This window comes from Scophthalmus maximus, chromosome 12 (assembly GCF_022379125.1).
Source record: "Scophthalmus maximus strain ysfricsl-2021 chromosome 12, ASM2237912v1, whole genome shotgun sequence".
In the NCBI taxonomy this organism is placed as follows: domain Eukaryota; kingdom Metazoa; phylum Chordata; class Actinopteri; order Pleuronectiformes; family Scophthalmidae; genus Scophthalmus; species Scophthalmus maximus.
Window position 1 is genome coordinate 17,041,137 of NC_061526.1, and position 26,170 is coordinate 17,067,306.

At 41.0% G+C, this 26,170-nt stretch overlaps 1 protein-coding gene across 5 annotated transcripts in view; it reads left to right on the top strand.

The window, feature by feature from the left end:
• The window catches only part of grm8a (glutamate receptor, metabotropic 8a), a 350,909-nt gene that overhangs the window by 116,543 nt on the left and 208,196 nt on the right, over window positions 1-26,170 (top strand). For all 5 annotated transcript variants that reach the window (XM_047336165.1, XM_047336164.1, XM_047336166.1 and 2 more), the window contains 4 exons: window positions 6,294-6,429; window positions 6,862-7,016; window positions 9,429-9,566; window positions 25,427-25,630. In XM_047336165.1, coding sequence (XP_047192121.1) covers window positions 6,294-6,429; window positions 6,862-7,016; window positions 9,429-9,566; window positions 25,427-25,630 — 633 coding nt within the window. The remainder of the gene's footprint in view (window positions 1-6,293; window positions 6,430-6,861; window positions 7,017-9,428; window positions 9,567-25,426; window positions 25,631-26,170) is intronic.

Genomic DNA, 26,170 nt, shown 5'->3' on the forward strand with positions numbered 1-26,170 from the left:
AAATGGGCTAAATATAAAGTGAAATTCCCCTCTTTGCCTCAGCCAGTTGAATGTAACTATGGAACATTTACTCTATTACAGTGGGCACCGCTGCAGTGTTGATACATAATCCAGAAAAGTCTGATTTCTGCAATGTCTCAAATCAGAATAACTTTACCAAGTAGACGCAGCTGGAGGGATAACTCCAGCAGCTGCCACTGTGTTATTAAATTCTACATCAATTCACTGAGGCTAGACTGTGAAATGGCTTTTTAGGCAGACAACACAAATTATTGAGCACCACTTGAAACTGTGTGCACGGTAGATCATTACAAATGTCCAATGTCCATTCGCTTTCATAAACTTTCTCTGATAGCTCACAGTGTAGAGACTTTGGCTCATAATTGTATTCACGTCGTGCTAATCGAGCAAATATTTACTGAAAAGTGACTCCATTTTTGTAAACTGAAACAACTTTGGCCATTTTTACCTGATACCCTTATCAGTTTTTCATTATCAGCAAATTATAAGCAATTTCAGGCTGCAGACGGTTACGGGCTCACAAAAGCTTCTCCTCCTCAGGCTCAGTTCAGGTCTGAGCAGCATGTTTTTTGGGTTCGGGTTAGGACCGACGCAAAATTTCAAGCCCACTGGAAGCTCTAAGGCCTGCGTTCTTCAAGGCATATTTTAATGGGCGGATGTAAATTCCCTGGGACAGCGGTTCCGTGGGTGTTGTCAATGATTCATTAGCGAGCCTGGGGGGAGAATCTTCAACTCGGAGTGAAAAATTGCAGAACACTAATATTTGCTGCGCCACTCAATCCACACACAAGCAAAGGAAGGTTAGAAAAAAATTCAACAATCCAGCATGCGTGTTGTGCACATAGTCGCTGGAGTGCACACATATGCATGCAAAGGCAACTGTTCATTGGTTAGAACAGACACAATCACAAAAGCATGTGTGTATGCACACGCACATACATAAGTGAGTGACTTCAAAGGCCCACGCTGTGTTGCCCCGAGCCATGAACAAAGCATAGAGAAGCAGAGGGTAACTTTTAATTTTAAAGCAGTGCTAATGAGGTTTGGAGGGAAAGAAAAGTGTGTCAGAATCAGTATGCTGGTGTGTGCTGCTGTTATTTATGTGAGAATTCTTCAACAGTAACACTTCACTGGCAGGTATGTGTGTGTGTGTGTGTGTGTGTGTGTGTGTGTGTGTGTGTGTGTGTGTGTGTGTGTGTGTGTGTGTGTGTGTGTGTGTGTGTGTGTGTGTGTGTCTGTGTGTGTGTGTGTGTGTGTGTGTGTGTGTGTGTGTGTGTGTGTGTCTCTCTCTCTCTCTCTCTCTGTGTTAATGGATGCTTATGTGTACCTTGTTTTGTGTAAATACCTTTGTGTGTGTGACGTCTGTCAATGAAATATGCTCTGTGCATGTTTTTGCATGGTTATTCTCCCAGCGTATATTTCTGGCCTCCGTCACTGTTCGTTTGTGACACACTCACCGTATTAAGTACTTGGTAAATGCCAATAGACTCTATTCCATCTCTCTAACCTTTTCCAACAGGCCTCACTGCCCTTCTCCACAACTCAGTGTTCTGTGAGGGTCTGACCAGTAAATCTATGCCTATGTGTCCATTTATGTGTATTTCTGTCTTTTTGGTCAGGTGTTATTTAGCTCTATGAGTTCTGAACAGACATCTCCCCCAACACATACACTCACATAAAAGCTGCAATCAACACTAAAATATTCACTTTGTAAAACATTCCACACACACATCCTCACACTACAAGTGCAACTACAATAACTGCCTTTGTGCTGTGTTAACTGAAATATTAAGTTTGAGGGAGTGGATGAGCGGTGCAATGCTGATTGCATGGGGGGTGGGGGTTTAGCTGAAGATGGAGGGATGGATGAGGAAAAAAAACAGCATAGACACGCAACATGTTATTGATCCCTCGCTGGGAGTTGAGGAGGAGAAGCTTGAAAGAATGGGGAGGCGGGTGGGAGGAAATGAGGGGGAAAAAAATAATGATACAGAAAGAGAGACAATCAAAGGGCCAGTGGAACGAGAAAAGACGTGTGACCACAAATAGCTGCCTTCAGTGAAATTGGTACGGATATAAGAAGCTTTATGAACGGTTGGCAGGGTGTTGCCGATCATCACAGGGGGTGGAAGGCAAAGAGCAAATCTGAGACAGCTCCACACAGCAGAGCCTGATTGACACGTACAGTGTATTCCTGCTGTGTAGAACATATCAGGGGGATTCTAGACTTAACTACTTACATATAAATTCACACACACGCACACGCACACACTAGACTTTGAATTTTAATTTGTGTACAACAGGAGGAGGCTTTGTCCATCTTGAAACACAGGCGATGGTAGTGGACTATTTGCAAAAGTGCATAAAAAATTACCGTAAACCGTCATGTAGGATCTGTTCTTGCATACGAATGGCCCAGTTTTTGGTGGTGGTGGGGTGATTGCAGTGGGGTTTTTTTTGGTTTTTTTTATTGAAGAAACGCATGCTAATCCGGAGAAAGAAATTAATTTCTTCCTGTGTGGATTTGCTGGGAAGCTCATATTCAGCGCAAGCGTATTGAATGGTGTGCTAATGGTAGCAACTGACAAGGGGAGCATGTTAAAAGAAAACAGTCAGCTATATCTTAGTGGAAGAATCATTAAAAGCATAGGTTTTTGATTTCACCACCCTCTTTTCACTGTGTTACACTCTGACATCTAACAGAAAAATACATGCAGGCGCAGACGCACACTTTAAAGTTCCTCTCATTACTCATCCTGCTTAGCAAGAATCCACATGAATGTCTCTGTGTGTCCAAGCTATAAACTGCTATAAATATATTACAAGATGCGTCAGTGTGTGTGTGAGGCGGGGTACTCCTGCAGTGTTGAGTAGAGGGTCAGAGCCTGTATGATGAGCTGATGCAAATCCTCAAACCGTTTACTGCAGAAAAATTTAAAAGACAAGTCTGTAAATTGACGATGGAGTGGCAGAATAAAGGGGAGATGGGACAGAGAAAAGGATGTGTAGAGAAGAACAGAGGATTTAAACAGGGACACTGAACGATGGGTTGGAACAGACTCAAGAATGACATGGAAGGAAATGTGATTGATGCCTCTGCCTGTAGCTGAAAGTCTCTGAAAAGTAAATTGTGTGTATCAGCTCCACTTTCTACTGGATTCAGGTGCTTTAGTTCTTAAGAGAAGCTTAAACTTTCCATGGATGGATGCTTTTTTTTCACTTGCTGTAGGTTGTCTTTATACAATAAAGATGTTGGTATTATGTAGCTAACACTGTTACTATTGTACACTCCTTTAATAAATGTATTGTAAAATTGTAAGTACTTTTTTGTTCTTCTCTCCAGCTGTTTGAACACTCTGAAGACTTACTGTAGCTCCTAAAAGTTTGACAAGCTGAAGGTGATGATAAAATGACAGAACAGTGAGAGTAACTGCTCCTCTTTTTCCTCCTTTCTTTTCTCCCTTGTCATGTCTCTTTTAGTTAATAGACGAAATGGTGACGAGAGAGAGGAGCATGTGGGAGGGAAGCAGATTGTTAATTAAACGTTGAGACAGCGGCGTTTCCCGTCCTGCAACAGAGTGAATTTAATCTCAAACAGGATGGAGTTAATCACGACGATGAGGGGGTGCACTCAACGCACTTAACGTCAAATTTATCATCACAACTTCTGCAGGGGGGATAGTCTGACAGATGCAGACAAACACACACACACACACACACACACACAAACACACACACACACACACACACACACACACACACACACACACACACACACACACACACGCATGCATTCCAACTCATGGGATGGCACCTAAACAAATACTGGAATTTAGGCTCACAAAGATATAATTTGCACCTACACACATAGATGTAAACAAGCAAAACATGAACACACGAGTAAAAGCATTAGAATTCAGTTCATTCTCTTCCACATTGTAGCCTCAATAATCTGGTTATTTGAAATAAAGCCATTTGTAGACGAATGTGCCCATATCGGTGGATAATGTAATACGCTGGCTATTCCTGTGATCCATTCACATTTCTGACTGGCTTCGGCATGCCCTGGGTGTGATATAATTAACCAATAAATAACCTTTTATCCAATTTGTCTGTAACAAATGAAATTTGTAAAAGATTCAACAGCTTGTCAAATGTTGATTCCTCTAAAAATAGGCACTAATTTAGACTTGTCCATCATTGGGGGACATTATTGACGTGGTCAAATTGTGTGTTTACTACTCTGTTGATTCAAGGACTGTCAGAGTTAGAAGCAGGACGGACATGAGTTATTTGCAGAAAGCTTTGTGAGGATCCTTCACTCACCAGGATATTTCTACTCTGCCTCAACAGACAGCACAGAAGCACTGGCCTCTGAAATAACTTACCGTATTTTTTTCTCTAACTTTGCAACATGAAGCAAAAATCCTCAGCCTGCAATGTTGTGATGTTTGAGGGTTTTGATGTAAAATATCTCTCTACCAAAGTCCCTTTTTATTTAACAACTGCTGCTTTCAGTCAGACATTCTGTGAGTGATGGAAATGAAGGGAAAAAAAAAGGTGTCTCCTGACCAAACCTCACAGCTTTCCTCTCAACAGAGCAGCGGAGGTGCTCATTAATAACTGAGGTTCGCTTTTAACAAGCTGCTTCTTTGGCACCATCAAAAAGAAGAAGTGTTTTAGCAGTGGCAGTGAATTCGGCTGAAACATTTACAGTCAGTCGTGTGATGAGTGTGTGTGTATGTGTGTAAACACTCCAACATAAATGCTCCGACATAATTTGATATTGTCTCTATCTGGGAAGTCTGTTGTCCTTGGGGACAGTCATTCATGACGTGTGTAAGGCTATGAGACGAATGATGACTTGATCACTTTCACACAGCTCTAAGGACAGTGTATGAGAAACATCAGCTCTCGTGCATGTGTACGTGTGTCACGGTGCCTCATAATGTGCTTTCCGTGTGTATGAATACAAAAGCGTTTGGATTCAACACTGTCAAGTTTGTCATTATCCTTGAGAAAGTATTCTCAACTTCCAACTCGTGTGTACAGTGTGTGCGTATACGCGCATGAGGGGCAGACGAGCGTGTCTGCGCAGATTTTACCACTTTAGTGATTATCCTTGAGAGGCTTTTAATTTGAGGCTAATGAGTATTTGTTTTAGCAGTCATTCACGCTGTAGTGCGTATCTGCTTGAGTACGAAGGCTTGTGTGCGCGTGCGTGCATGCGTACGTGCGTGCTTGCGTGCGTGCGTGTGTGTGTGTGTGTGTGTGTGTGAGATTAAGGGGTGTGATATAGTGAAAGCGACAGACTGTACAGATGTTCAATAAATGGGCTGGAACAGGCAGGGAAGAAAGGGGACATCATTCACTCTCGCTTACACACACACGTGCACACACACACAAATGCACTCTGAAAAATGACAAAATGAAACACGCAGACACCCATAAAACATGTGGCCGCATGCGGTCGGCCATACGTTGTGCACCGGTGAAAATAATTGCAGATGTAATGTATAACAATCACACAATCCTTCACACTTACACACACACACCTTAACACCTTGAGCTGAGCTAATGATCTAATATAAGGAGCTGATTAACAACAGTATGTGACTTTGAATTGTGTGAGTGCGCGTGTGTGTGCGTGCGTGTATGTGTGAACATGGTATCAAACTGAGTGAAATGACGAAGATTGACTTGATGCTCTTCCCTCCGCCCTTAACAAACAGGAAAAGGGGTGTGACGTAGACACTCACTCTGAGCCCAGTGACGTGGTGTTGTTTCATCAATATTGCTCCATTTATTTTCCCTCCTTGTTTCTCCGCTGTTTGCTCTCATCAAGTCAACACCTCACTCCTCTCCCATTAGCTCTTCTCAGCATTGTGTCTAACCTTTTTTTGTTTCTCTACCTCCTTCGTACCTTGCATACTCTGAGTCAAGTCTCCAACTCTTTGTCTTTTCTAACATGAATTTGCAATCCATGATTCTCATATATTTGAAATGAAGCTTTAAGCCTGTTGCTCGTTGATACCCCGCAAAAAAAAAAAACTCTGTAGGTACTTGTTCATCTTCTGTCTTCTGGATTTTTCTTGGATATGGCTGTTGCTGCTCATCAGTTTATCTCTTTATTCATCCAAAATCACTAAGTTTTGACACTGAAAACAGTTCAGGACAGTTTTAGGCAACAAAATGATTCAAATATGTGACCAAAAGAACAAACAAAAAAACAGATAATAAATTCTGTCCCTCTCTCTACCTTTCTGTCTCAGGTGGTGTGTGTATTGCCCAGTCCTTGAAGATCCCCAGGGAGCCCCGGCCTGGGGAGTTTGACAAGATCATCAGGCGCCTGCTGGAGACCTCCAACGCCAGGGCCATCATCATGTTCGCTAATGAGGATGACATACGGTGCGTGCTGTGCACTTAAACAAGTGCCCCACTGCCACTCGCCACACTTTTTCTGCTGATTACAGCTCTACTTTGTTGTAGTGGCACATTGTTTGGCATTTTTTTCGTTTTGCTTTACAAGCAATAATGACCAGGCGACTGTAACTACAAGACAATTATACTGTTGCAGATGTTAAACCACAGGTGTATAGAAATATAATGAAAAAGCAATTATTTTGAATCATCCTCTAGCAAATTAGTCCCTTGCAGCTGTTGCATTAAATATTAATTCTTATTGAATAAAGTTCTCAATTCTTTACTGTCTAATCATTCAGCTGTTGCTCAAAGGCCCATGCAGCAGTAACTGAGGAAGAGGTGGAGGAGGAGGAGTTCACTGTCTTGCTCCATGGGGTTCTCTAAATTGACCGTGTTTTTGTATTTTGACTCAAACAGACGTGTTCTGGATGCAGCCAAAAGGAACAACCAGACGGGTCACTTCCTGTGGGTGGGATCAGACAGCTGGGGGTCCAAAATCTCTCCTGTGATTGGCCAGGAGAGGGTGGCTGGGGGCGCCATCACAATACTCCCCAAACGAGCTTCTGTGGACGGTAAGAGACGCAAATTAGGAATAATCCCTTATATTGTTATTTTTTTATCTGAACTGTAACTTCTTACATGCACATGACTGTGTGCTGAATGACAGGAAGCCAAGGTTGTGTGTGTGTGTGTGTGTGTGTGTGTGTGTGTGTGTGTGTGTGTGTGCGCCAGTGTGCGCCAGTGTGCGCCAGTGTGTGTGTGTGTGCCAGTGTGTGTTCAAAGTCTAATACATCACATTAAGAGAAAGGGGGAAGGCCAGACATACATCCATGTTCCCTCACTCTTGATCCCAGCGGGCAACAAGTTTATGCCATTTAGCAAGTGGGGATATCCTCATCTGCTCCCTGTCACTGCTCCCTATTAGGTAATTGACTCCTGGAGGGACACAAAGGCGACGAGAACTAAAGTGAGAGAGAGATTACGTTGAAGTTTAAATGAATCAAAGTCAGCTCTGGCTGGTCAACGTGAGGGAGCACGTTATTGGGGTCTTCAGAATAGATAGAGGAGGTGAGAGCGAGCGGAGGATTAATGAAGAGCACACACACAGAGAGTTACCAATTTATTAGGTGCATGTTGCAGTCTGATGCAATATAATCCAATAATGCCACAGTAGGTCTTGCCTTTGTGAGGCTTAAAATGTTCTGCTGTTGTTTACAATATTAGAGAGGCATTGATTCAACTCTAAGCTTATTTTCAAGCAGTAGTAGTGTTTCATTATAATGAGCAGTGTTTCTAATATTTTGTCCAACCCATTTACATTCCTGAGGGGAGCATTTCATTATTATTTCTTTAGTGCAGCAGCTTAAAATCCTTCCCAAGGCCTCCACTTCCTTGTTCCCTCATTAAGAATACTTACTATCAGTTCTGTTCATATTCTGAAAAATGCACAAACATGTTTCTATTTAAAGCAATAGTTTGACATGTTGGTTAATACTGGAGTCAGGGGACTGTTAGATTAGTTCAGGGGAAAGGGAACCAGCTAACAGCTTTCTTTAAGAAAAAAAGAAGAAAAAACTGAAGTCGTTGTCTTTTCTCTGAGGTTACCAGACAACCAGCAGTGATTTCAAAAAAGGCTTAGCAAAAGCATAGTCGGACACATACAATCCCTGTAAAACTAAACAGTCTCTCTTTAACCCTTCAGTCTTTGTATGGAATGCACAGACAAGATATACTACTTCTACTTAGTGATCCTGAGAGGTGTTGGCTCACAGCCTTCATGCTAAGCTAAGCTAACCATCCTCTGCAGTGTATGACAGAAGGTGGTGTCAATCTCCTCATCTCACTTTCAGCAAGAAAGCAAATAGGCATATTTACCAAAAAGCCAAGCTATTCCTTTTATCAGATAACCACAGGAACTTTAGTGCCCCCGAGGGTCTTGCGTTGCCACATAATCGCCCACTTGGTGAAGATAAATTCCTCCCCACTGCGAGGCACTTGCTCATATTCTCATTTTTCACGAGCCTCACACCTGCGATCACAATGGGAAGCGTTGTGATCCTGGATGACACATGCTGCCACCGTTCCCAGCAGTTGAGCCACACAGGTGCACACAGCACCAATGTTCCCTGACAGCAGAGGAGATTAATCAAGGCAGCTCTTGTCAGCTTTTAAAAGGGAGTCGGGTGTGGCTCAGGCTGTCCAAGTCGGTGTGATCGTCCCCAGCGATTTCCCCTTACTCCATGGGCTGTTTTCCCGTTCGCTGTGTTCCTCCACAGTCCCAGCGGAGTTGGAAATGAAACCTTTGTTTTAATAGTGAAGTAAATGCTTCTTTTAGCTTTCTTCTTCGTCAGGCACAATAAATAACTCGCCCTTGTTTAGAAGTAGCCAACAAACCCCTGGTGATGTTAAGGTGGGGAGTAAAACAATGTGGCCATAGAAGAAGCAAAAAGCAGTTTTACCCCAAATAACTCTGATAAGAAAACAAAGTAGTACAAGGTGGATTTTTATCTCCCTCCTTTCTCTTTTCTTTCACCCCTCTCTTCATCTCAGCCTGCCAGCTCCTGACAGGTAGTTTTGACGGGAGCAATGCCTCCTTCCCCGTTTCTCTTCTTCTCGCTGCTTATTAAATTGGATAAGTGGCCTATGTACAGTGAAAGCTCGGTTTGAAATGTTTGCTCTCGGCTCCACAGAAATGGCTTTTCAGTCAAACTTCAGATCCATAGGCTATTCATAACATTTGCCTTTGTGAGTCAAAATGTTTCACAGCGCTGTAAACATCCGTCTTTTTTTTTAGTGCAGGCAGGGAAAAGAAGCCTTTAACCTCTCCAGGGCTAGTGCCCTTCACACTTCACAACCATTAAGCCAGATCTGGGCAATGTTGAAAAGAACTTTTGTAATCAGAATGATGCTCAAACCCATCTTCGCTCAGTGTTTCCTTTTAACGTAAACCGTCTCCGTCTGTTTTTTGTTTTTTTTCCCTTCAGCGTTTGACCGGTATTTCCGTAGCCGCTCACTGTCAAACAACAGAAGAAACGTTTGGTTCGCTGAATTCTGGGAGGAGAACTTCAACTGTAAGCTGGGCATGCACGGCAAACGGCCCGGTAGCCTGAAGAAATGCACAGGTAAGATGTGAGCGGCTTGACTTCTTGCATGATGACGTTTTTACCCGAAGGTTCTCCACCATTTTGACAAACAATGAAACTTAGCGATGGAGAACAACTAAAATAGGCTACATTTTCTCTTTGGATTTGGCCAACAAAGGCTTGGAGTCTGTAATTAGGTGTTTTTTGTTTGGATTGCTCAGCAGCACAGACATGGAGATGCTCCTCATGAGAGGGGAGGTGTTTGAACTCGAGATATTATACAGGGGTTTTTACTTTCTAGCAAATTATGCAGGTGGTCAGTTATAATTGGTCTTTTCTCATCCGTGCACCACATCAGCTAGGTGCTTACTTTCTGCTCAGTGTCGTTCTTTTCTTTTGATTCAAAACAAAGTCGAGCTACAATGCCCGTCAGTGTCCAGGTTTCAGTTTAAAGAAATGTAAATTTTCTCTCTGAGATTCCTCAACAACTTAGTCACCAGAAAAGAAGGTAGTCACAGTAGCCACCTGTGTTTCTGGGCTTTTGCAATTAGTTCAGCCAACATGACCTGTGCAGACTTTACCGTGGATTGTCTAAGGCTTCCTTTGGCGCATCCCGGCTGAGAAAATGTGTCAACAGGGAGAAGCACGGGGCTTTAATTAGTATATATATATTATAGAGTGCACTGTTGCCTCTAATAGGTTCCCTCAGAGCACAGATCACAGCAGCTGTTAGGCTCCGAGGAGCAATACAACTCAACAAGAACAATTGTTTGTGTACTCAAAGCTAAAAGGGAAATTCAATAATTGTTGGAGTCTGTGCTTGGAGATACAGTAATTCCTGCTTGTGTGTGTAGCGATGTGTCTCTTGCTGTCGTTTTGTGTGTGTGTGCGCACAGGATTTCTGGTGTGACGCTATCAAAATATCCCACAGCTTGTTATTTGTACATCGTCAACATAGGGCTGTGTTTGTGCATCTGTCACAGATGCCTTTTCACTGGCAACACAAAAAGTGTCACACCGACGCAGAGTTAGTGATACTTCTAGACATTACCTGTATGTATGTCAGTGATCAAAACCTTTTCAATTTAGGTTTGACCTCTGCTGCTGTGTTTGAGTCTTGGTGTTTACATATGCGTGCGTGTCACAGTGAGTATTCCCCCGGCTGACGCCTGCCATTAGTTCACATAATTAGGTTTGTAAGGGCTCTGACTCCCATTGACCGTCTATTACCGGCCGTGGCATCTGTGCATGTGGGCGCGTACGTGTCGAGGGGCCTGTAGTCATGCGACAGAGTCCATTAATTCCAAGTGCTGAGGTTCGCGAACTCTAAATCATCAACACGGACACCAATCAAACGACTGCTCCTCAAGGTCTCTGTGGTAACACAGCTGAGGGGGGAGGATTTGGAAATGGGTGTGATTAGTGCATAAGGATGGGCCGTGAAAGTGAGATTGTGTCAACAAGTGGAAAAAAAGAAAAAGAATAGGAAGAGTGATGGCAAAATATTGTGTGGGTGGCTAAATTAAAAAACAGAGACATAAATAACAATGAGATGCATTAATAGCCAAAAACTGCGAATGAGAGAGAACGAACCAATGAGATGCAGATTGACAGAGAACAGGAGAAGGATATGAGAGTGAGTTTTGCCCAAACAATCTCTCGCTGTGTTTGCCGCATACATCACGCTCTGTCGTCTTCAAACCCGTGACAACCAACAACAAATATAAACAGCAGCAGACTTAGATTGATACCCGAGCCGTGAAAAGGCAGCTCCACTAAAAATATACAATTTATTCGATTGCCAACAGCAATACTGCCATTTGAAAATACTCGATGTCCTATATATGAAACATTATCGTATGTTATAACATAAAGCATAAGAAATGATATCATGTCATTGCAATATATCCAATTTTGTTCAACGTAGTTGGTTAACGTGCAAGTAGCATTTGACTGTTTTAGTTGGCTGAGGTACAGCTGGTTTGACCTATGTGATATTCTGCTCCTGTTCTATGACATTGTGACCTATTTCATGAAGGAATATTTTTTTTATGTTAAAATCTGTAACTAATGACTAAAAAATACTATATTTCCCTGTGATGAACTGTGATGGAGTCTTTACAAGTCTAAACTTGTACGACATGGAAATACTCAAGTATTGTATAAGTATCTCAGGTTTGTACTACTGCTCTCATCACAAATGTGAAAATCTGTGTTATTAGCTGCAAAGTATTTCTACGTTTAAAAAACAAAACAAGGCAATTTTGTATTGATCTTGATTAAGAAAATATTAAATCAACATTCTTCTTCCAGAATACCACATGAATACTATAAGACAGTGCATAATAAGGGTTGCTTGACCTAATTTATCTCCACTTTTAACTGACCAGCAAAAGCTAAAGAAAATGAATGCCGAAATGTCAAACCGGACCTCAAACATCAAACTCTCAATCCTTCTCGCAGTTCTGAGCAATTGTTTTTCTTTCCTCTGACGCTGAATGAGCCTGTCGGTAATTCATCAGTCAGTCTCCAGCTGCAGCTTTCTCTCACCACGACTCATACATCATTTACAAGGCACTTTACAACTCCTTCTGCATCCATCTTTCAATTTTACCTGCACGATATTCTTTTAGCTTGATCCTCGTGCGAGAGCAAATGGAGTCACATAAAGCTAAAGCATATTTCGTAGAAGTATTCCCAGTATTCACATGCCAAATTGTGGTTTTACATGATATCATTCAGGGGTGTATTTGTCATTTTTCTTCATGGTTAGTGCTGCTAATAAATCAAGGACCAGACATCTGTTCTCTAGTCCAATAAATTCATTTTAATGATTTATTCACACTGCATTACTACAGCTTTCATCTTTCATCAAGAGAATGCTAAGCACAAAATAAAAAAGGGAAATCAAAGGCTCTCTGACTTTTTCAGGCATGCCTCATATGTGCGTATAAGCACATCGCCCAGGACAACTCAGACATCGGATTAAAAACCTCTCTTCTGATGAAAGTGTGCAGTCAGGTAAAACTGATGCCCGAGGAAAAGCTGACTGAAGCAGACACCAGATCACGGATAAGTCTACATACACACTTAACATGCTCACAAACAAGGAAATGCCCCGCAATGGCTGCCGATAAAACCATGAATGAGTGCACAGGCTGCAATTCAATTAATGTGTTACTTTGACACCTGATACTCACATCTCACTGGCTTTGTTTTCATAAAGATACATGTTGATATTTGATATACTCCTGAAAAGCTCCCTTTCTCTTCCTCACATACATCCTCAATACTCTGTGAAGTAAAATATGATTATTGTTATTTTGTATATAATTAAAGAAGACATGAAAGATCTCCAGGACCCACTTCGTAGGTCTGATTAGATCAAATCTTAGAAATAGGTCATGCAAAAGAAAAAAAAGATTATGAAACTGAGTTGTATCATGTAATTCAGCCTTGGTTATGATCAGGATTAAACCTTCAGTATGTGATTTAGTCGGATTAGGATCCTAATAAAACAATCATCCTGACACCGCCTGAAAGTTGGATTCAAGGTGGATTTTTGGAATAAATTTGAATGAAACTTGAAAACTGGTGAAATAATACATTTGTATCGTATAGTGTATATGCCTTTACGTAATTTGCATTTGATTTGTTTAACCATTGCAGTTATACAGTAGATATTAGACTACCTACTAAGCCTTGCAGTACACTTAAAAACAAAAAACGAAATGTCGCCATGTAAACAGTTGCCAAACAAACTAATAGATTTAATTTTAACAGCCATTTTTTAGTTTATATTGATTAAAATGACTTAAGTAGGTTGGTCTGACTCCTCAGCATGTTCAGATTCATTACCATTTGCATAATGCACAATGTGCTTGGCAGGACAATTTTTCATTGTTCATCAAGTCCTGTGTTTCTATACTAATCCATTTGTTTTTATGTGAGGCTGTCCCCAAGATTACTATTCTCAGAAATGCTCAGTGCTTATTGGGGTCAAAGTTAATAAACTACCTCAACTAAATCTCCAGTTTCCCCCTCTTAACCTCAAGTTGTCTCAGTCATATTCTTAATTACTTTTTCTCACTTCCCACTGACGTCACAAAAAAACAAATCTGCTGTGACATTTAAGTATATTTCACCATAAACGTGGCAAATAAAAGGAAACTACACCTATAAAGGAGATAGACGTTTACACCATTGCTTAAATTTAAATACTTACAAGCACTCTTTTTTTAAAAGCTATTTGTGGAGCTATTTTTAATAATGCATATTTTATGCACTTGCATTACTAATCATTGAGGAATCTGGTGTTGCATGCTGGGTTTAATGGGTCCAATAACACTCATGTTGAGCTCTGTCCACGCAACAAAATGGGGAACAGCAAACCAAACAATACAAAGTTGATTCAGTTTGAACACTAACTACAATTAATAAAGGGAAACTTTAAATGGGCATGTTATACACAGTACAGTGCTATGACCTTCCATACATATTGTTTCACAGACAGTAGAATGTACGTCACTACACAGTGAGTTCATTCATTCATTCATTCATGAATTCGTCTACCATCGTCGCGGGGGGTCGCTGGAGCCAATCCCAGCTAACATTGGGCGAGAGGCGGGGTACACCATGGACAGGTCGCCAGCCTATCGCAGGGCCACATACAGATACGGACAATCATTCACTCTCACATTCACACCTACGGTCAATTTAGAGTCTCCAATGAACCATTCTGCATGTCTTTGGACTGTGGGAGGAAGTTCTGGAGAGAACCCACGCATACAGGGGGAGAACATGCAAACTCCACACAGAAAGGCCCTGGTTGAACCGGGATTCGAACCCAGAATCTTCTTGCTGTGAGGCGAAGGTGCTAACCACTACACTACCGTGCAGCCCCACTACACATTGAGTGTAAATTTTAATTTTAATTTTCCTGATTAAAGCAATTAGCATGAGACTGTAGTTCCTCTCGCAGCTGCCTACTGAAGGCACATGCTGTAACTTCCTTGGGCAAATACAGAAGATTATCAAATGCTCACTCGCGCGCCCACATGAAGCTTCACATTTCCTAAGTTTAACATAATGATTAATAGTGAACAGAGTGTTATTAATGGGAAAATCATATCCTAAAGGGTCGCTTTCTGAACACAAGGATGCTTTTCTTTCTTAGTAAATAAAGTTTTCATCCAATACTAGTGACGTGTGCATGGATCCGTCTGTGCGGGATGCACTCTGCCATTCAAGGAGTTAATTAGGTCCCGACGTAGCCCATGACGCTCACATTTACCCTTGTGCACAAACACATGTTCACTCGCTGCAAATAGACCATGTCCTAATGAGGTTGATGGGGCAGGAGAGTTATTAGGCTTGCGGGCAGGATAAACTGTAGACTCCCCTGTGAAAAGGCCTCAGGGTCGAAGAGTCTTAACGACAGACAAACACAGATGGATCTTGATGGACAATTATGGGCAGACGTGCTCAGACAGACAGTGGGATCAGCCAGCGACAGACAGTCACTAGTTTCCGACTGTGTGCAGCATTGATATTCAGTAGGCAAATGTCATTTAGCGGCAGTGAAATGGTCCCTTTTCATTTTCTTGTGTCTTCTCGTCTCATAGATGACTGTGTTTATGTGTGGGTGTGATTGACTTACTGCTTAGATGCAGGCATACGAAACACAATATGCACGTAATGTACCCGCGAAACTCCAAGTGCATGATCAGGGTATCCAAATCCACTTTCGCTAGTTTAATGGCAGAAAAAAAACCAGCCACTGCATCAGGTGCATGGTTCGAAAGAGTCCCACTTAGTCTCTTCATCAATCATGAACAACATTAAAACCAGTGTTAAACCAGTGGCAGCAGGTTTGTGGAGTTTAAATTATTTTTATTAATGGATTATTAATGATCTTACTGCATTTGAAAGGACATCGCCTCTTTCGCTCCTCTCGCTGTGGACTACTCCTGCTACAAGCTAATGCTAAGCTAGGGACTCGGCCAATGTACAGGTGAAATAAAACATAACATAAACGTAATAAAACAACGACATATAATCATCATCTTTCATGTTCCAAATTGCACTGGTACCAATAATCATTATGTAGTATTTATGCATCTCTGAGTGGACGTGCAAACAACTAGAAATCAGTTCGAGTTGGGTTGTTGAAGGTTAAAGAAAACCGCTGCTGTCTACTAATGTAATTTTTATTATTTGTCCTCTCTTCAACTGTACCTGTCTTAGTCTCAGGTCCCTTCCCCCACCATCCCCCCCCCTCTTTCTCTCTTCTCTCTCTCATTCTGTTGTTTCATTTGCTTCTCTTATTTCTCTGAACCTTTCTTCCTTGAACCTACATTTTATTTATCTTCTCTCATTTCAGCTTCGCTTTAGATTTCTTTAGTCAGTCCGTCTGTTTTATTAGATTCAATTTTCTCCCTCTCTCCTCTGACTATTGTCATCATGCTCTCTCTCTCTCTCTGCCTTCACTCGTGTCTCTGTTGGATCTGTCTATCGCCCTCCTTTTTGTGTGTTCGTTAGGGTGTGCAGGCATTTGTGCTTGCTCAAGGAGTGGGACGATGGGAGAACCACTGACATAAAGCACCCATTCCTTCAGTGACACAAATGAGATTTCTTGTTTATTTGTTCATATAAAACCTGTGCAGGGAAGAGATTGCGCGAAGAACGGGTTGACAAGCAGAAATTGAAAAAAGTAGAAGTTAGCGAGAGGACGAGCTAGAGAGCATAGCCAAGTTGTGCCATGGACAGTGATTCAGCATAATATAAATAATAACTAATGAATAATTTATATTAGCTGTGTGTACCCTCAGTGGAAATATATAGCTGTAATAATGCAGATGTGTAATATATATTAGCCACATATGTCAGTGGCATCACATTATTCATGAAAAGTGGTGTTCTGCAGCGATAAAGCAGAAAACACTCTGGCTGCAGTCTGATGGGAGGTGGGACGAGAGAAGGGAGAGTAGATGTAAGTAGAGGATAAGGAGGCAGAAGCCGCCTCAAAGGGAGATCTGTTCAGTCGGTAAATAAGCCCAACAGGCAGTCAGTGAGAGAGTTAGACATTACTCCCACCCTCACAGGGATGTTCTGCTTTATTCCATCTCAGGGCTTATTTTTGTACTTTTAGCCACAATTTGTCAGTCGTAGTATAATTGTATTCAGCAAGTTGACTGCTGAGACCTGGGAAAGCTACAACATTTCTAAAAACAAAGATCTGGATGATTATACAGGTTTTAAAGGGTGGAAGGCTGAAAGATTCAATTTTTTAATTTGTCTTATTTTAAACCTTTAATCAAATGACACTAGTGATAGCTGTGGTCGGACTCAGAAGTGATGTCATGGTATACTGACACACCTTGAAGTACACCTCTACATCACTGCAACAAGTGCTGAAGTGAATCCACAGGAGGAAACCACAGCAAGATCTTCACAGGATGTTAAGTTGCTTTTTTAAACCTACAATAACTGAAATACTGCATTTAAAGCATTTGCTCATTGAAACATCTAGCAGTTATGGATGAAAAGAAGCATTGATTTGGGGTTTGATTCCAATATTCACTCTCTCTTCACCCTGTTTCCGATCTCACCCATCTCCTGAGGGAAATGTCTGGCTCGTTAGCAACATTTTGAAAAAGAATGTGAAGGCAGACATTGAAATTATTATCCAAACACTATAACAAATCAGAGTCCATGGTTCAACTTGTGTTGTACCTCCAATTTGTTCTCTTGCATCCAGGGATTACTGGCAATATTCCAGGTATACACACTTTTGGATTCACATAATCTATTCTAATAGTGTTCTCCACCTATTCATGCGGTGCTTTAGATAATGTATGACTGCAACCCAAGTTGAAATGAACGGGAGCATTTCTTTTTCTGTTTTAAACTTGTTAAAACAAACTTTTTATCTTGGTCCCTTCAACCAGCAGTTCTACGATTTCTAGTCGAAAACTGAAAAGTGATTTATTGCAGCAACATTTTGTTTGACTGATGCTTGACTAGTTTGACATATATATATTTTTTTTTTCACAGTTGTATTTTATTGACCTGAGCTGGTTCCTCGACACACACACTCATACTCTCCAGCTGAATGATATTAAAATGATATTTGACATTCATCTCTGATTCTACGCGCGCGCGCACACACACACACACACACACACACACACACACACACACACACACACACTCAATTGAATCTAATGGCTGGTATTTGTGCAGCAGTGTATTGACAAAACCCTTGGCTTCACTGCTCTCCTGTCGAATCATGTAGAGAAGAATCTCTGTCTGATGCTCATTTCCTATTCTCTTCTATTGATTATTAATTTCTTTCTTGGCAGATTAGCCCTAAAACTAGCACAGAGCCAGAAGAGTATGGTATGTCAGCATGTCCGTGAAAACAGTGGATAAAGGGTACAAAAAAGGAAAAGAGAACATTTCTTCTTTTAGACGGCGGGAGTGGTGAATGAGGGAACCTAATGGGTTCATAATTGAAGTTTAATTAAGGAGCTTGTCCAAATCATTAGTCTGTCTGTCAACCGTGGTGCCATCAATCACTCCGTGTGTAAAACCTGGCTGGCACGCTGGTCCGTGAAGGCATCCATCACGGCAATTAGCCAGTCAGCGTTCCTGAGTTAGCCTCAGCTCACTGCCTCAACGTAGCGGTTTGTGTTTGTATCAGACAGAGCATCGGATGCACTGCAAGGCAGTGGAGCATATATTCTAGTGGTTCTTCTGGCATTAATCTCATTGTGGAGCCTCCTGATAAATGACCCGCTGACACGACTCGAGTGTTGGGGCTAAACAACACGTTGGTTGACCCCACATCATGACGGTGGGAAGATTGAAGATGCAGCCTCCTGCAATGGAACATATTGCGATTTTATTTCTGTCTCAGTCAAAGTTGTAGCGTGTATAATAAAGTCGGTAGCACTGTAGAGTGTGTGACTCCTTTAACAAGGTACTGAACATACAGTGCTGACACCATGAAGCTGGTTTCAATAGGAGACTCCCAGACTTGAATGTGAGTAGATTTTTAAAGGACCATAACGGTGCTTTTTACATATTTATGAAAATCCAACCTTTTCCCAAAGCATGTGTTTTCTCCTATGTTGATAGATGATGACAAGTAATTGGGCAGTATGAAGTTATATAATCTGAGTTGAAATAGCATCCTGCAGGAAAGCTCCAAACCTGTTTGCTGTGAAGATTTTGTTCTTTGTAGATTTATCAAGGATGCAATGTTGTTGTATAAAACAGAAAGCAGGTACATTCAGGGACTCTGTCGAATGCATTCATGTTTCAAGAACTTGTGAAGAACTTCCACAGCAAAGGCTCAAAAGACAGCCGCCCGACAGCAATTCCTGTCTTTGTGTCTGTCTGTCTGTCTGTCTGTCTGTCTGTCTGTCTGTCTGTCCATGCGTGCGTGCGTGCGTGCGTGCGTGCGTGTAGCTAGTCAAGGTTAAATGTAGACAGTTGTTACAAATAGCCATACAGTATATGTAAATGGAAAAAGTCATCTAGGATGAATATTTAATGTTTTGTCTATACATTATACATGTGTAAAAACAAATACATTGGTCCTTTAGGAAGGTCATAATTAAATATGATCATTACATGTCCCAATAGTTTAGTCAAGTACTTTTCCAAGTACTGATCTATTTTGAAGTTAGTACAATTAAAATAAGTATAGTTTTTGTCAGTTTATTTTTTTTGAGTTACATTCCACAGAAGCATTCAATTTTATTTTAGATTTACATCTTTACACTTTATCTAATTAATTTCTAAAAATAATATTATATTTTTATATACATTTTCAATCTGTATTGTGATGTGACATGTTAGACGATTCATGTGGTGCTCCATTTCAGAGATATTCGATGTCCATTTCAAAATGCAGTATCAATTTTGTATAATGATGATGGTGAAAAATACAACCCCATCTTCATCTTCAAAGGCGTCTTCAAGGTTCCGGGTCCTGGCTGTCAGACTCTTACCTTTTGTCAACCAAAGTCTTTAAAATTGACATTTTCTGCTGGCATTCAGTTTGTATAAGCAGGTGTTTGGATCTACATGAAGCAGATTATCTCAGTTTCAAATAAAACTTTCATCTTGAAATCATTTCTGAGCAAAGTTTCTGCCAATGCCCGTGGCTTTTATCACGCAGAACCGAGACGACAAACACATTTGTACAGATTTAGAAACCGATCACAGCGGCCTGCATGGCTTTGCAGCGAGAGCAAATAATCATCCACCAAAACATTAAAAGGACTTGGAGGCAGCTAAGGAGATGATTGCATCCTTGTGCCGTTTTTTTTTTTTTTTGTGGGGGGGGGGGGGGTTCAGATATTTTCTCAGACATGAAGTTTTCTACTCACCTTTTTTTTTCAAATCTTTTTTTAATGCAAATCATCCCATACCAAGCAGCCAACCGTCTGCCTGTAGTCTTCACTGTCATTAACAGTGAGCTGAAAAACTGAATTTGATTTAAGAGCCGCTGGCCGCTGGAAAATGGAGTAGATTGCAGTGTGTAAGAAAGACAGGGTGCAAATTAATACACAAACATTTTGTCCATCCATCTTTGTGCATCTCTGATAGTATGTCTCTTATAGCTTCCATCTTTTTCTTGTTTTCTCTCAGACACACAGAAGCAAAAATGCATTGGAACAAATAGTGTACTGTTATCTCTCTTACTATGAAAGACTGTTAAAGATGTCTTTTATTTTGCACCTGCACAAATAGTGTGCAAAGATGAAGTGGATGAATTTGTGTCCACTTAATTGATATGACGACCTGTTCCTGGCTGCAGACAATGGGCAGACAGATCCAATAAAAGCTTTATTGTATTGTACTCACTCCAACAGAAACACTCTCGCTCTGGTTACAACACCTGACGCAATGCCAGGAAACAGACTAGTGTTTTCCCAGTTAGCACCGCTCGTAACAGCACCAGTCGTTTAACTGTCTCAGGGCAGGATTGCGTTTGCTTGCGATATGCTAATTAATGATGCATTGTGTCGTTTCACTTCTCATAAGAGCAGCAGAGAGAAATTGTCATTATCTCATGATACGTTGATCTACGGCACAAAGTGCAACGCTTTGCATATTCTTGCCATCTGGAAAGCATCTTTACCCGCTTTTCTTCTGACGAGAAGAGAATTCTTAACTTTTTCAATTTTGTGTTTCTGTTGATTGAACATCCAAGTTGCAGTGTATTTGTCTTAGTGGCATTAGCAAGTTGAGTGCAACCAAGAATTATCTAGCTAAGTGGAGTAGCATTTAAAAGGAAGAATAAACTGGCACTGTGTCAGATGGTTAAAATATCTATATAACAGCTGCAGTTACATTACTGTTTCTTAATTTTAGTTTTTATTTTATGTTTCTTTCATTTTATTTGTATATGTTAAACATAAATATATAAGAAATAAAATGAGAAACAAACCCAGTTAAAAAAAAAAATAATTTTTGATTAAAAAAAGTCAATTTACTTTTTTTTGAAACATGTTATTAGCAATTATACTATCTATACGTAGCCCTGTGGGTTTTTTATTACTGCACATTCATATATATGTATGTAGCAAACAACTTATCCTCTCTTCACAGACATTCATTATGCTCTAACTACTGGTTTTTTTTTCTAAAATGAGGCTAAATACAGCACCTTTGATATCCATCCAATGGTTTTTATTGCAGTAAATACATGTAAATATGGTTGTGTGTGACAACTTGAAGCAGCTAAATACATATTCCACAACTCTACAAATGGAAGCAGCACATTGAGTCAAGTGTTGAGCACATGATCGATGGTGGATAAGTGAAATTTCCTGCAGAGATAATTTGAGAGATTTCTCTGAATGTTTTCATACATCTTCCTCTCCGCTGTTCAAGCTGTTGCAGGGAACTTTTTGATGCTGCAGAGATTTATTTAGGGTGGAACATCACATTAGCGCCGTTCATATGTTGTGTAAAGGTACGTTGCTGTGAACGTATCAACTAATGAATGTCCTGTTAGCTTTATTTATGGACTATTAGCATAATCATGTCTGTGGTAATGGTAGGACATTAGGCAGTCTGCTCAAGGGCCTTTTGTTGATAAGTGACACAGGAAAGAGATATTTCAGAATGCTCTGTTCTCAGAAACCAATATGGATCACTTTCTGGTTTATGTGGTGCAAATGACCAATTCCCTGCTACTTGAATCCATATTTTTCATTGTAATGTGTTACATTGCCATGATGCAGTGCAATAGAAATATGCTTTGCTTTGTAATCATTAAAGTAGTTTTATTGAATACAGGCCCTAGATACAGGGTGCACTCTCCTCTGATGTACTAATAGCAAAGCAGCACTAAACCAACCAATGTGCATGTGAGTATGCATATGTAATGTGGATGCATGCGCTTATGTAAGTCTGTGTTCGTGTGTGTGTGCGCGCGTGCGTGAGAGTAAGCCATATGGCCGAATTAACAGGAAAAGTCACTTGGCTCTCTTTTGTGAATTTAGATTACGTTTAATGTTATTGGGAATTAAAGAGACCCAGTAGAGGAAGCAGACCACATGTGACGTGACCTCTGGCAAAACAACGATATTGTGCAAAAAGGCGTTAAATTGATAGTTACCTATTCAATTTCAAACTGACTGAGCACACCAAGCATATTCAAGGCCAAATACAAACTTTCCATTGCAAATATAACCAATCAGAGGTGACATTTCTTATGCCCATATGCAAATAGAAAGCGCCTCTACTGATTATTGAAATTCTACAATTTAGTTTTGTTAATATTCACATTTTATGATGTTTTTACATTCCCCCGAATACATTCTTCTAACAACTGTTATTTCACACGGACAGGAATAAAAGTCTGTTTCAATACTTTAATCCACCTGAATCCGACCTGCAGTTATTTCAGCCTATAAGTTAAATGGTAGATTTGTACTATTTTAATTGGTGCTCCACATAGACTCAAGTGCTGGAACAAATCCCAGTGTCAACCTCCATAAAGTCTTTGTTTGATGGTAAATCTACACTCATTGTATATGTCAACAGTTGCCAAGAGATTAGTGAAAAAAAGCAGTGAATTGACTCCCAGTTGGACCCATTCAAGGCAGTTAGCCAGTCAGTTAGTTGCATTAGCTCCACTTCTGCATTGGTTTTTGTTTCCAACCGTCACAGTGGTTGATCCTCGGGTGAGTTCACCTCACTCTGCTGCACGCAGGGTGGTGACGGTGCTATGTAGCATCAGTCACATTACTGAGGGACATGACCAGATTTTTAAACCTCCATGAACATGTTAGGCCTCTGTGTTGCAGAAACCTGACACAATTAAAATGCTAGCGTTTAAAATGTGTTTTTGGAGACAATAAAAACAGCAATACATTATATTTCAAAATCAGAGTAAGTAAGAGGATTAATGTGCCCATAAAAAGTGTAAAGGTTATTTTACTCTATACAATTTGTTGGTGACTATTAGGAAATAAATGCAGTAAAATAAAGACTTTGCTGTGAGGTTAGAAAATGGGGCTAATGGAAAGTATTTCAGAAGCTAATGAGGAGAGTGCTCTCTGTTATTCAGTGACTATTGAGAAGTGAATGTGTGTAATTTCAAATGTTGAGCAGGTTGCTTGCCAAAAGGTGCATGTGTCTGTGGGTAAATAAAGGCCACCGTCCTTAGTGCACCTGGTTTTCTAATGAAATGGCAATATTAAAGGCGTCAAACAACATGTTGGCCAACTCTGATGAGCAACAAGTTCTGTTCATGTTGCTAGGAAACCACTTGAGACTTTTCACCCGCAGTCACATTCTGTTGCCTTAGCATGCATGTAGCTTTTCCCCATGTGCATTTTGCTCACACCATCGCCTGCCGGATCACCACCCTGCCCGAGTTCATGAAATCAATACTGTATCGCCTCAGTGCAGCCAGCTACAGACATTAAAGTCAGTAATGTGCTGTTACAAAATGAATAGACACAGATTAATATCTTTGAATGGACTGGGGAGAGCCGTCCTTTGGTGTGGAAGAATTTTACTGGGCGTCATAGGAGAGATAGTGGTTTGCAAATAGGATTGAAGGCACGGTGCTGCGGCAGATTAAGTGCTGTGTTATGGTGAAAACACAGAGACGGTGAAAAGCTGATATCCCACCTAACTGAGTGTCGCATCTGCCAGTATGTGAGTGTGTGAGGCTGAATAATATTTCAACATAGTGAGTTGTACATTCCTCTTGTTCTCTTCTCCTCTTTCTCCACCACACATATATTAAATGTGTGTGTCTGCCTGTCTCTTCCACCATTCACCATAACAGCCAAAGCTCTGATATCCAGGGATTAAGAGGAGACGAGTGTCATTATTAGTCCCAACATCGTGATCAGTTGCTAGGTTGGACCACACAGCACCGAGACAATGCTGACTCACCTCCTACCGAGGCCTCTCTCTCTTTCACAGAAGCACACACCAGCAACACCACTAATAAACACACAAATAAAACACGCATACAAAGCAGCTAAGCACCTTCTCTAACTGTGGACTGGTTTCATTCTCAGGACCCCATTGATTCCTTATAGATGCTGATATTGATTGAGAAGGGGCTTTGGTCTTGTTCATTCAAATCAGCTCAGAAGGATTTTGATTCCAGTTGTGTTGCCTGAAGGTGACTGCTGCTTGTACAAAACGGGTGAATGAAGCCAAGGGAGCGGCAGCAGGGATGGGAATTGAACAGAGGACAGGACAGGAAAGGGGGAATGTGAGGGAATAATGGGGACGAAAAGGGTGGAAGCAAAGTGGAGAGGATACGTTAAACAAAGAGGAGACATGAGGAGGGGGAAACATAAAAGATAAGAGTAGCACAACGAGAGAAAATGCATTATAATGGGAAGGAGACAGTTAAAGAACTATGGGCAGGAGAAAAATGGACAACAAATTTAAGATGTTGGGAGTTGTTTATGTGGTTCCACTCCTTGAACTTTGAGATGAAAAACAGTGTAAATGAATGTCATCATCAATCGCTGATTTCCCTCTTTATGTATCAAGGAGGTTTTAGTTTCACTCGGTTCTTTTGTCATTAGCTCGTTATGGTAATGAGCCATTACATAAAAACCTCTCTGTAAATTGCATTTTGGAGGTTATTTGCGTGCGTGTGCTCGGGTATGTGTCATGCATGAGTGAGTAGTTCTCTGTGTTTATATTCAAAAACACCACCCATGTTTCTTTCATCGCCACTTTTGAATTTCAACATTACTCTGCAGTAATAAATGACACGAATGGTGCGTTCAGTGTTGGTGCCTTTTCTCTCATACAAGGAAATGCCATTATCAGCGCTTCAGAGGATGTAAAGGAGGAACATGTTGTTCTTTCCTCGGTAACTTTGCTACCAGGGTGAGAATGGATTGAGAGGAGTTATTTGTCATTGTCAGACTGAGTGCCCTGCTACCTGTCTTGCACTTAGTTCTTTCTCAGTGTTTCCTGTCCTCCTTTTTTCTCTCGTCATACCCCTTGAAGATGTTATTTTTCTTGACCCCAATTCTTCTTTTTGTATTTCTTCTTTTTTAGCTTCCTTTCTCTTTTTTTGCCTCCACCTTTCCCTGAGCCAAACACTGCCAACTTTCCTCTACTTTCACTGGTGACTTTATTGTATGATATCTCTTTTGCCATTATACACAACCATATTTTCCTGCCACAGCTTGATTGTTTTCATTCCAGACCTTTTATATGATGCATTTGCTACACAAGACCAGAACATAGCTGGACTTTGTGTGCAATCCTGGATGGAGTTTCCTATGGGGGTTGTGACTTGAATACAGGCTTCAGTGGGATTAATGTCATGTAATTTTTTCCTCCTTTCCCCTCTAACCACTTTTTCTTCTTTTTTTTTCCTCTCTCAGGTTTAGAGAAAGTTGGTCGGGATTCCAGTTATGAACAGGAGGGTAAGGTTCAGTTTGTGATGGACGCCGTGTACGCCATGGCCCACGCTCTGCACCGCATGCACCGGGAACTATGCTACGGCTACCCAGGCCTCTGCCCGCGCATGGCCAGCAACATCGATGGGAAGGAGCTGCTCAGCCACATTCGTGCGGTCAACTTCAACGGTGAGACTAACAGTGGACTGATATATTGATTTTACTAAATAGTTGTTTTTCTGTGACCATGGGTTCAAGGTACCATGATGTATAAAAAGTATTCCTGACACAATCGTGAACATACCAAGAGAAAGATACACGAATAATGTCATAATACCTTATATGAAAATGTCTGGCAAATTTGTACGTCATGCGTGAGAACAGCCAACAGTCTGGGTTATTCGTGCAGCACTGAAATTAAAAGGGGACAAATTGAAGTCACCAAAATTCTTAGACACTGTCCAGTAATCCTGTTGCGTTAATCCACCATGACTTTACTCAGACTCAGACTTGACTTCAGCTCATACTTAAACAATGCTGAGCCCGGCTCCTCTTCTAATTTGTCTAATCCTAATCACAACAATAAACGTCATGTTGCTCTTCACCTTCAAAATTAAGTTAAGCTCGCTGCCCCCCCCCCCCGACATCTCATTTGTTTGTATTTTGTGATTTGGTCTTGATATGCTGACACATTTTATGTGAGCAAAAACATTTACTCGTTTCCTCCTA